General features: G+C 45.0%; 1 protein-coding gene across 1 annotated transcript in view; it reads left to right on the top strand.

Annotated features, from left to right (window-relative positions):
• LOC126161568 (kinesin-like protein KIF12) overlaps positions 1-12,140 on the top strand; it is a 605,396-nt gene that overhangs the window by 71,066 nt on the left and 522,190 nt on the right. The window contains exon 2 of the mRNA XM_049917513.1: positions 489-681. Coding sequence (XP_049773470.1) covers positions 515-681 — 167 coding nt within the window. The 5' untranslated portion in view covers positions 489-514. The remainder of the gene's footprint in view (positions 1-488; positions 682-12,140) is intronic.

The raw sequence follows: 12,140 nt of genomic DNA on the forward strand, positions 1-12,140 counted from the left end.
ACGATACTACAGTGCATACATGTATTTCATAACAGCTGTAGTCTCTGCAGTGCATATTCCTTCAGACACGGCAGACACTGCAGTGAGAAACTGCTGTGTGTGACAAGTTATGGGAGAAATATTTTTCAATAAGTGTTCGTTTTCATTCATCCTATCTATAAAATTATAATTTGGAAAATATCTATAAGAAATTGCCAAATGTTAGTTTTACATTGGTGAGCGGGTGATGGGGCTAGGGAGGAGGGATGGACCTAAAATTTGGCTCAGCTGGTAGGCGCACCCAAGCACGTTCGCTCACTGCACACTAGTCACATGTTGTGTATGTGTTTATGGTCGTAGCTCCATACGTTTGCATTTCCGACCTGCAGTTATCTGGAAACATTTGCTCGATTCGACACCCGCTACACTGCTCAGACACTACTAGGCCATTTTGCTTCACCCTGTACATAGGCCTCCTGAATGCAACGACACCGTCGGTGTGCCCACAGGATCGCTGAATGCTGCAGACGGCGAGATGGCCGGCCAGGGTCAGCGCGGCACTAGCCCCGGCCGCTCCAAGAGGGCCGGCGGAGGCGGCGGGGGCGGCGACAGCAGGGGGTCGCGGCGGCAGGGTCCCGCTTCCAGGGGCAGCTCTCCCGGCAACAGCACCGGCGGATCGCTGCCCGGCTCCAGGGGCGCCGAGTGAGTACCGCTCTCTGCTATCAGCTCTCTGCCCCGCATTCGTGCACCAAGCAATTTCTTTTACTTTTCTCATCGTCTTCCGTTGAAGGTAGAGTGTCGGACTCCTGAGCCAAAAACCAGGCAGCCTGGTAGTGGTTGAAGCGCAATCTCGATTGAATTATGTAGCGTAGGATGCCCAGTTCTGGCATTTGCCTTGCAACTAAGGCAAGCTGTACCAACGCTACCCCATCGGCTGCACTCACGGGCAGGCGCTGATAGTGTAGGCTACCCGCGAGACGAATTGTTCTGTGCTTGAGTGTGTGCAAATACCACTCGTGTGCAAAATTAAAGAGCGCAGTGAGATGGCATACGCTATAGCCCGGCTGCAAAACCGATGACAAATCAGCTGTTTGACGACCACTTCCCACCTGTGTCAGTAGGCACACTGCAGCCCACGAACAGACTCAAATTTGATCAGCATGGCCTAAGGAAACATGCCGAAGACCTTAGTCAGAACCAATGAATGGCAACTATTTTTGAATTAAAGATCTTAAATATAATTCGTATTAAAGAGTATTTTTATGTGTATACAGAGTGTGGTGGACTTCTTATGTCTTTCAGGCGCTTCCTATTCTTGGGAGGAAATGGTTTGTCGACCTACTGGCACATAGAGACCTAGGTGTGCCAAGCACAAATTATCGACTTAGGGAGATGGCACACGAATATGTGGCCTCAATAATGATCACCATAGTATTTGCTAACTCGTGATAGCAATGAAACTCTGAATTAATAACACTGCCTGACTGCTCAGAAATTGGCGAGGAGAAACGTATTACCGTTCTTGCAAAAATCAGGACTCTCTAAGAATAACTCGCTTACACAGCATAAATGAACTTTTATCTGCGAAGAAAAGGCTTTGAGTTTGAAAGTTATCCTGGCACAATGAAAGTTAACCCGTGGTGCTGACTATATAAAATTATTGAGAATGTAGTAAAATTTACTAGCAACATTTATTTTTAAAAAGAAAAACAGACATAAATTATAGTTATTGATTGAATACAGTAAACAACTAACCTTTGGGTTAAGAGAACAGTCGACAAAGATCCTGGATGGCAGAAGTGAGTCAAATACTCTGGCTCTAAAAATGTGGAGAATGCAGTTTGAATTGATCTGACACTGAGCAGACTTTGATTGATAACCTACAGAAGTCTACATAGGTGAAGCTGAGAGCAAGTGGAGATTGAGATCTGTACGCCCTGACAACGCCGGAGCAGCAATGCGTTACCCTGTCTGCTCGCCTCTGCTGGCGAGATGGGGGCACCTGTGAATCGATCGCACCCACGAAAGAAATGCAAAATCTCACCGTCTAGCGATCAGGCAGATGGATCGCAGTTTACTCTCTATCAGATCTCTGAAATCATGGAAGATTTCCGTGTGTGACACACCCATTTACTGCTCGTACCAAGGACTCACGTATACAACAAAGCACACGAGGATACCAAACGTCAAGACTGGTAAACCAAAAACGAATAAGTGTGCCCTCGGCAAATGAGTGGTCCGAGACATCTGAAGTCACACTGTCAATATAGTAAGAACTTCACCACAGGTTCCCCAGTCTACACGCAAGTGATGTCAGTCTCAGGACAGGTTCAAAAATGGTTCAAATGGCTCTGAGCACTATGGGACTTAACTTCTAAGGTCATCAGTCCCCTAGAACTTAGAACTACTTAAACCTAACTAACCTAAGGACATCACACACATCCATGCCCGAGGCAGGATTCGAACCTGCAACCATAGCGATCGCGCGGTTCCAGACTGTAGCGCTTAGAACCACTCGGCCACCCTGGCTGGCTCTCAGGACAGGTCCCAAGTACCAATCACACATGCCAGAACTTTGATCAGAAGATGCTTCCAGACCGAAGTCTAGAACTCGAGTGCTTCGCACCTCTCCAGATAAAAAAATACTGTTTTACTGTAAAGTGCACTAACGACACCTCCTTCATTCCATCTTGAGCCAATCACAGGGCTTTAGAGGCGCTAAATCTCCCATCTTACACGACAGCACAAACTCATGTCGAACTATCGCAAGAGTTAAGAAACCTGCGTCTCTGAAAAAAAAGAAACCGCCAATTACTGGAGTTTTTTAAGTTTTCATGGAGGGAAAAGATATTTTTCTCCAAAGTCACGTCACTTCCCACAGCAACAAGCAAACAGATAGAGTCTTAAAGATCTTTATCTAAACTGTCTGTGCCTTGGAGCATGTTAGTCCTAACTATGAGGTATAATAAAGATTCTATTTCTAAACTTTTCCCAGACGCCGGAGTTTCTTATAAACCGAAGCAGTCGATGGGAGTAAGTCACAGGTCTGCTTGCAGTATCAGTGAACACGAAAACTTGTGAACTTTTATTACGCATTGCTCAGCACACAATGTCCGGTTTATGACTCCACTGTGTAGATGTGTCCCTTCAGTCTGGCACCCCCAGCCCAGCCTTTGGCTAGCGCCAGTGCAGGTATAGCGCCATTGTCCTGCTGGAGACCTGTCTCGACTAGGGGCTGCTGTGTCTGCCCTGTACGGCTGTGGGCCTGTTGGGCAAGATCTACTGAGGGATGGGCTCGCCACCAGTTGCTTTCAACTACCAACATGCCGTTTCTATGTACTAAGAACCATAAAAAACACCTCATGCTTTTAGCGCCCAACCAGGCCCCATCAACATCTGCTCTGGCCATTAACTTTCTAGAGTATTGCTGAAGGAATATAAAGTTGTAACAAAATCTTTAATAATTTTCTGTATACGAAAAATAGGTGAGAGAGTACTTTTCCTCTCTCTAGTTCTCTATGCAGACTGACTCTATGCCAACATTCCAGTGAAGTCGTTGGACATCACTACAGCCTGCCTGTACAGGCCATCTCAACAGTGCAAATGTTGACAAACTGCCTATTGGCTTCTGTCTCGGGTTCTTCGGCCGATATTCGTTTGATGATTTTACTGACATTTCGCCAGCACGAGTGGCTTGCATTGTCAAAGCTTCACCCTCCATTGACGGTGGTGAACTGGAGCCGAGCTCGCGGAAGCCAGGATCCGTTTACCTTAAAAGGCTTTCTTCTTTCTTGTTGAAGTTATTTCCGTGTTTTTTTTTTATTTCTATAGCTTCTCTGAACAAGTGTGTGTGACACTGCTTCTCTACAGCCAGAACTTACGTGTCGGCGAATTTTATTACGTGGTCGGTCTCACACAGTTCGTGCTCTTCCAAGGCCCATTTCTCCACCTGCCCCAACCTGCGAAGTCGCATATGTTCTTTGATCCTGGTGTTGATTGATAGTCCAGTCATTCAGACACAAACTTTTTCGCATGTGCATGGTATGCGGTATATTCCTGACATTGCAAGTGGGTTCCTTTTCACCTCTGCCGATTTAAGACACTCTTTGATCTTCTTTGTCGGTTTGAAAATCGCCGTGTTTGCGCAGTATACGGTCGATTCTGTCCGTCACTCTGGTAATGTATGGCAGAAAGGCCGTACCCGACATTTCTTTTTCTGATTTCTTACTTCGCCGTGTGTTTAGCTCTGTTATGCTTCTGATATAATTTGTGGTGTGTGTGATACACTGCGTCGGATTTGCGCTTAGTTTTGGGTACGTCGTCGGACCTAATAGGTGTCGGATCTTTTGCTCATAATCTTCGGTCTTCATTACAACGGTCGCATTTCCCTTATCACCAGGTGATTGGTAAACGGTTTCAAGAATCGCGTTCTCTGTTTGTGGAGTATGTTTAGTTCTTGAACGACCTGTGTCCATTACTTGTGGATAAAGATAATTGGTTTCCCAAAGGCGTTGCTCCAGGCGAATAAAAATATTCTGATCAGGATGGCGCCTTTGAGGGTACCACGCAGCATACCCACGAGAAGCAGCAGCAGCTTGGATATCTGATGCATCCATCCCCAGAATCATGTTGACGTATTCATCGTTTGTGTTCTCCATCGGGAAGCCGTCCTACATGAACTTATGGTTGTGCACTGCGTGGTTAGTAGACATACGCATGCAGTTTAATGGAGGCCACTCAAGTGGTAGACTGTTGTCAAGTGACAAAATGATGTCTTGCTTATAGACAACGATAACTAGGAAACAGACGTCTAAAAATTAAAAGATGAACCTGATGAGTATTCTAACCATAGCTCCGTGGTGAATGTGGGTTTGAATTACCAACAGTCTGCTACGACAACTGGTATAGTAGTGCGAACTGATACACGTTCCTCTGTACATTTCTATACGTTGCAACATGTGACAGTGTTGCCAGCTTTCATAGATGTGTTTCCGGAACGCATCCGATCTGATTTTTTAGATAAACTTTCATCTTTAATCTGGATGAGGAATCGCGTGCTGACCACAAAGTTCGGCATTTTTTCTTCACCTTGTATGTAAGTTTCTATTAACACTTGAAAAACCCTCTTGTCCGGACAGTGATTTCCTTCTCGGAAGACCGATGACCACGCTATTTGGTCCCCTCCCCCAAACCAACCAACCAACCTTCTCAGAAGTAACTTGGTGTCATTACGTGCCTACGCCATGCCATCTCCGATTATGGTAACTTAAGACGGCCGATATAAGCGACCCATCACAAGAGTGAAGTTGATGACTTGCTCGACAAGTGCATCGTATTCTTGAGGCTACCTGTCAGCGGCTAATAAAATATAATAAAATTTGGACTAATAATTAATAACCGTATTGAAAGAATAGACATTAAAACAATAACAATAAAAGGAGTCATTTAAATTAAAAACGTTTCCACTCAATAAAGACTCTATAATCACATATTAAATGATAAATACCCAAAATAAAAATTATAGTTCTAGAAAAAATAAAGAAAAGAAAACTTCATGAACGAATAGAAAACAAGTACACGGAAAGCTGCTATTTATTTATGTTAGCGGTTGAATTCCGTTAACGTTTCTAGAATTTATGTAATTTAAATAAAACATTGCATTTTCACTGTAAAAAAATATAACTTATATTTATAAATACCTCAAAATAAAAATATTTCCTTAACATCAGCGATGCGTGACCAACGCCACAAAACGCCGTTTCATGAGATTACTAGGAGTTGTCATTGATGTCGAAAATTATATGAAATAAAAAAATGAAGGTGTTAGAAGAGAGTTGAACGTATAAACGATGTAATACATTTATATAGACATAAAGACTATACGGAAAGATTACCAGAACATGGATGACCACTAAAACCCATGCAATAAGTCGTTGTGATAAAAATGTACTTATAAATGTAAATATCATATGGAATTGTTGGCCGAGATATTCCATTGGATGGGTTCTGCCGCCTTGTGGAAAGGGTGCTTTTAGCCCGCTCTTTTTCCTAGCGTATTAGTGATAGTCGGATCGTAAGTGCATTTGTGGAGGGTACATGAGTAACAATGTTGTGTTTGTGTTGTAAGACGAGAGAAGTGAGAGGGTGTCACACCCAGCGCCAGCATATAGCATGTTCCTCTCGAACACTATCGAGGGTGTCGCCGAGATTAAGGTCCCCGTGTAAAGGATGGGTCACCGTTAACAGTCTCATATGAGACACCGCAGAGAAGTGTGGAATTTAATCCACAACATTGGCGCAAAGACTTTACGCAACCACCACTCATCGCCTTGCCGGCCAGCTACTGGCAGTGAAAAGTTGAAAAGTTCACCGACCATCAGAATTCTAACCTGCTTACCTCAGAGTCCATCTCGCACGGCACAGTCCTGCGTTATCGATCTCGGCTACTGAGGGGGATGCAGTTGTGGTCACCAGACTGATACAGCTCTATACGCCTCTCTACGTCCGCCTCCGTTGCTGAGTAGAAATCGTAGATGGGTGCAACACGAAGGACTAGAGTTCCATACGCCATACTACCAAGGATTTTTCCGTGATGGAAGAAGTGATTCCAGTTGTGGAGCTACTTGAATGAGAAGGGACGGCTCCACGGACTGAAACGTCGACGAAACAGCCACTTGTCCCTCCATACCATATCCATCTGACACTGAAAGGCAAAGGATAATATGGCGGTCGGTCGACATCCCTTGTGCCTTCAAGGCCTTGACAAGAAACTCGTTTTATGCTAGTCTGTCCTCTGCAAGCATTTTCATCTCTATATCTCTACTGCATCCGACTTTCATTCCAACTTCGTTAATGTATTGACGATTCCGTGATCCCCCTAGATGTACCACCAACCGATCCCTTCTTGTAGTCGTGTTGTACCATAAGTTTTTTTAATGAATTATGGAAAAGCCCCTCCGGTTGCTAATAAGAAATTTATTAAGTTCACGATCGGTTTTGGCGTTTACCTCAGGCCATTTCCAAGCGGATCTGAATATTATGCTGTAGAGAAGCAAAGTCAAATGATAATGTGTTTTTCTCTGCAATTATCTTCAGTTCCTTTTCATAACTCAACTTATCCACCGATATAATCTCCAACATTCTTCTGCAGCAGGTGTTTTAAAACCTTCCAATCTTCTCTAAAATAGGAATGACGAGGGAACAGGCCTAACTCCGGAAAATGAAGATGACAGTGATGAAGTATTTCTTTGATCACCGTTTTTGGTCTAAATTTATTTTGTTTTTAGGGTTTCGTACCGTATAACGGTTCAGTTTTTCGGTAAAAATGGAACCCTTATCAGAAAACTCTGTTATCCATCCGTGTATCTATCTGTGCAACTGTTTACATACCTTCTGTCACCTGTTCTCAGGAACGGATATAGTACCAAGATGAAATTTGAGTCACATACTAAGGACTATGGCCTCATGACAGTATAGTAAATGTAAAAGTCAATCCAATAAGAGGATACGACTATTTATGTCACATATTTTGATATTCGCAAATTCACTCATCGAAAACTATAGGATATTTCTCGTTGCCCTAGAATCATTGAATTTGACAACAAAGAAGATTTCACAGTAAAAGTAAAGGGAAAAAAGCCGAGAATTGTTTAATTGCAATTACATCACAAGAAAATTTTTTTGTCATTCTCGAAAATCTTAGAATCCCCAGGACCGATATCTTGCCAATGTGGATATAGGTAAAAATTGCCGAGATTTTAGATCCCCAGAATCTATATGTACTACTGGCCATTAAAACTGCTACACCACGAAGATGGCGTGCTACAGACGCGAAATTTAACCGACAGGAAGAACATGCTGTGATACGCAAATGATTAGCTTTTCAGAGCATTCACACAAGGTTGGCGCCGGTGGCGACACCTACAAAGTGCTGACATGAGAAAAGTTTCCAACCGATTTCTCATACACAAACAGCAGTTGACCAGCGTTGCCTGGTGAAACGTTGTTGTGATGCCTCGTGTAAGGAGGAGAAATGCGTACCATCACGTTTCGGACTTTGATAAAGGTCGGATTGTAACCTATCGCGATTGCGATACGGAACGCCGTGCTAGATCCCAACGGCCTCGTATCACAAGCAGTCGAGATGACAGGCATCTTATCCGCATGGGCTGTAACGGATCGTGCAGCCACGTCTCGATCCCTGAGTCAACACATGGGGACGTTTGCAAGACAACAAGCATCTGCACGAACAGTTCGACGACGTTTGCAGCAGCTTGGACTATCATCTCGGAGACCATGGCTGCGGTTACACTTGACGCTGCATCACGGACAGGAACGCCTGCGATGGTATACTCAACGACGAAACTGGGTGTACTAATGGCAAAGAGTCATTTTTTTCGGATGAATTCAGGTTCTGTTTACAGCATCATGATGGTCGCATCCGTGTTTAGCGACATCGGGGTGAACGCACATCGGAAGCGTGTATTCGTCATCGCCATACTGGCGTATCACCCGGCGTGATGGTATGGGGTGCCATTGGTTACACGTCTCGGTCACCTCTTGTTCGCATTGATGGCACTTTGAACGGTGGACGTTACATTTCAGATGTGTTACGACCCGTGGCTCTACCCTTCATTCGATCCCTGCGAAACCTTACATTTCAGCAGGATAATGAACGACCGCAAGTCCTGTACGGGCCTTTCTGGATACAGAAAATGTTCGACTGCTGCCCTGGCCAGCACATTCTCCAGATCTCTCACCAACTGAAAACGTCTGGCCAATGGTAGCCGAGCAACTGGCTCGTCACAATACGCCAGTCACTACTCTTGATGAACTGTGGTATCGTGTTGAAGCTGCATGGGCAGCTGTACCTGTACACGCCATCGAAGCTCTATTTGACTCAATGCCCAGGCGTATCAAGGCCGTTATTACGGCCAGAGGTGGTTGTTCTGGGTACTGATTTCTCAGGATCTATGCACCCAAATTGCGTGAAAATGTAATCACATGTGAGTTCTAGTATAATATATTTGTCCAATGAATACCCGTTTATCATGTGCATTTCTTCTTGGTGTAGCAATTTTAATGGCCAGTAGTGTATATACATGATTAAGCTCGTAAGGAATCCTCGGTGCGCGAATCCTAGATGCACTTAATCAGATTTGTTCTTTTGTGGGTTTCTCAGAGCCAAATTTCATACTAGGAGAAAAAGCAGAAGGGGGACTTAATTCCGCGGCCACAAATCAGCTACCATGAGTAACTAACTGGATTCAGAATGAGAGTTTCACTCTGCAGCGGAGTGTGCGCTGATATGAAACTTCCTGGCAGATTAAAACTGTGTGCCGGACCGAGACTCGAACTCGGGACCTTTGCCTTTCGCGGGCAAGTGCTCTACCATCTGAGCTACCCAAGCACGACTCACGCCCCCTCCTCACAGCTTTACTTCTGACAGTACCTCGTCTCTTACCTTCCAAACTTTACAGAATATCTCCTGCGAACCTTCCTGAACTAGCGCTCCTGAAAGAAAGGATATTGCGGAGACATGGCTTATCCACAGCCTGGGGGATGTTTCTAGAATGAGATTTTCACTATGCAGCGGAGTGTGCGCTGATATGAAACTTCCTGGCAGATTAAAACTGTGTGCCGGACCGAGACTCGAACTCGGGACCTTTGCCTTTCGCGGGCAAGTGCTCTACCATCTGAGCTACCCAAGCACGACTCACGCCCCCTCCTCACAGCTTTACTTCTGCCAGTACCTCGTCTCCTACCTTCCAAACTTAAGAGCTCTTGCCCGCGAAAGGCAAAGGTCCCGAGTTCGAGTCTCGGTCCGGCACACAGTTTTAATCTGCCAGAAAGTTTCAACTAACTGGATTACCATACGGAAGGTTAATCAATGCAGTAAGACTTGACTGTTCTGCACCAAGAAAGTGCCTGACGCCAGAAGACGGTTGTACACACTCAACTTCCTAATGTCCAAAGTCAGTATGCCTCCCCAGAAATTCGAGCCATGTGACCATCTTCACACCGAGAGAGGGTGACGTAGCTGCCCAAGCACCACCGGTCACGGCCCACTAATGCCATCCACAACGCCTCGCTAATCCGACCGCGACACCGCCACCACTCCCTCTAGATGGACAGCGCACTCTACAGGGTGTTACAAAAAGGTACGGCCAAACTTTCAGGAAACATTCCTCACACACAAAGAAAGAAAATATGTTATGTGGACATGTATCCGGAAACGCTTACTTTCCATGTTAGAGCTCATTTTATTACTTCTCTTCAAATCACATTAATCATGGAATGGAAACACACAGCAACAGAACGTACCAGCGTGACTTCAAACACTTTGTTACAGGAAATGTTCAAAATGTCCTTCGTTAGCGAGGATACATACATCCACCCTCCGTCGCATGGAATCCCTGAATCCCTGATGCAGCCCTGGAGAATGGCGTATTGTATCACAGCCGTCCACAATACGAGCACGAAGAGTCTCTACATTTGGTACGGGGGTTGCGTAAACAAGAGCTTTCAAATGCACCCATAAATGAAAGTCAAGAGGGTTGAGGTCAGGAGAGCGTGGAGGCCATGGAATTGGTCCGCCTTTACCAATCCATCGGTCACCGAATCTGTTGTTGAGAAGCGTACGAACACTTCGACTGAAATGTGCAGGAGCTCCAGCGTGCATGAACCACATGTTGTGTCGTACTTGTAAAGGCACATGTTCTAGCAGCACAGGTAGAGTATCCCGTATGAAATCATGATAACGTGCTCCATTGAGCGTAGATGGAAGAACATGGGGCCCAATCAAGACATCACCAACAATGCCTGCCCAAACGCTCACAGAAAATCTGTGTTGATGACGTGATTGCACAATTGCGTACGGATTCTCGTCAGCTCACACATGCTGATTGTGAAAATTTACAATTTTACCACGTTGGAATAAAGCCTCATCCGTAAAGAGACCATTTGCACTGAAATGAGGATTGACACATTGTTGGATGAACCATTCGCAGAAGTGTACCCGTGGAGGCCAATCAGCTGCTGATGGTGCCTGAACACGCTGTACATGGTACGGAAACAACTGGTTTTCCCGTAGCACTTTCCATACAGTGACGTGGTCAACGTTACCTTGTACAGCAGCAACTTCTCTGACGCTGACATTAGGGTTATCGTCAACTGCACGAAGAATTGTCTCGTCCATTGCAGGTGTCCTCGTCGTTCTAGGTCTTCCCCAGTCGCGAGTCATAGGCTGGAATGTTCCGTGCTCCCTACGACGCCGATCAATTGCTTCGAACGTCTTCCTGTCGGGACACCTTCGTTCTGGAAATCTGTCTCGATACAAACGTACCGCGCCACGGCTATTGCCCCGCGCTAATCCATACATCAAATGGGCATCTGCCAACTCCTCATTTGTAAACATTGCACTGACTGCAAAACCACGTTCGTGATGAACACTAACCTGTTGATGCTATGTCCTGATGTGCTTGATGCTAGTACTGTAGAGCAATGAGTCGCATGTCAACACAAGCACCGAAGTCAACATTACCTTCCTTCGATTTGGCCAACTGGCGGTGAATCGAGGAAGTACAGTACATACTGACGAAACTAAAATGAGCTCTAACATGGAAATTAAGCGTTTCCGGACACATGTCCACATAACATCTTTTCTTTATTTGTGTGTGAGGAATGTTTCCTGAAAGTTTGGCCGTACCTTTTTGTAACACCCTGTATATTGTGGCCGCCATCTCACGCGGAAGAGGCGGCCAGTTTGTAAAAGGAAAGCGAGCCGGCACGGCTCAGGAAATATCATTGCGCTGTGAGGGTTTGCCTATTAATGTACTTACGTCAGTCAACCTCATCAAACCAGCTACAGTTATCGTGTTGACCTAATTGCATTGACGAAAATGCTTCTAGAACACCACTTACCATTCTCCTCTAGATAACGTCACAGTGCCCACCTGATTCGTTGCATTCTTCTCAGCAGCGAACTGTTCACAGGCTGCTTCCGTGACTGCAAGTTCAAACTGTAAATCAATAGACATTTATTACGATACGATTCAAAAGTTTTACCCCATACTCAGCTAACAAGAACATAGATTGTCACCTAATTAACATCTTAAATGCATCGTAATTAACAGGTATTATAGTTTGCTTACTGGTGAAAG

This window comes from Schistocerca cancellata, chromosome 1 (genome assembly GCF_023864275.1).
Source record: "Schistocerca cancellata isolate TAMUIC-IGC-003103 chromosome 1, iqSchCanc2.1, whole genome shotgun sequence".
NCBI classification, from domain to species: domain Eukaryota; kingdom Metazoa; phylum Arthropoda; class Insecta; order Orthoptera; family Acrididae; genus Schistocerca; species Schistocerca cancellata.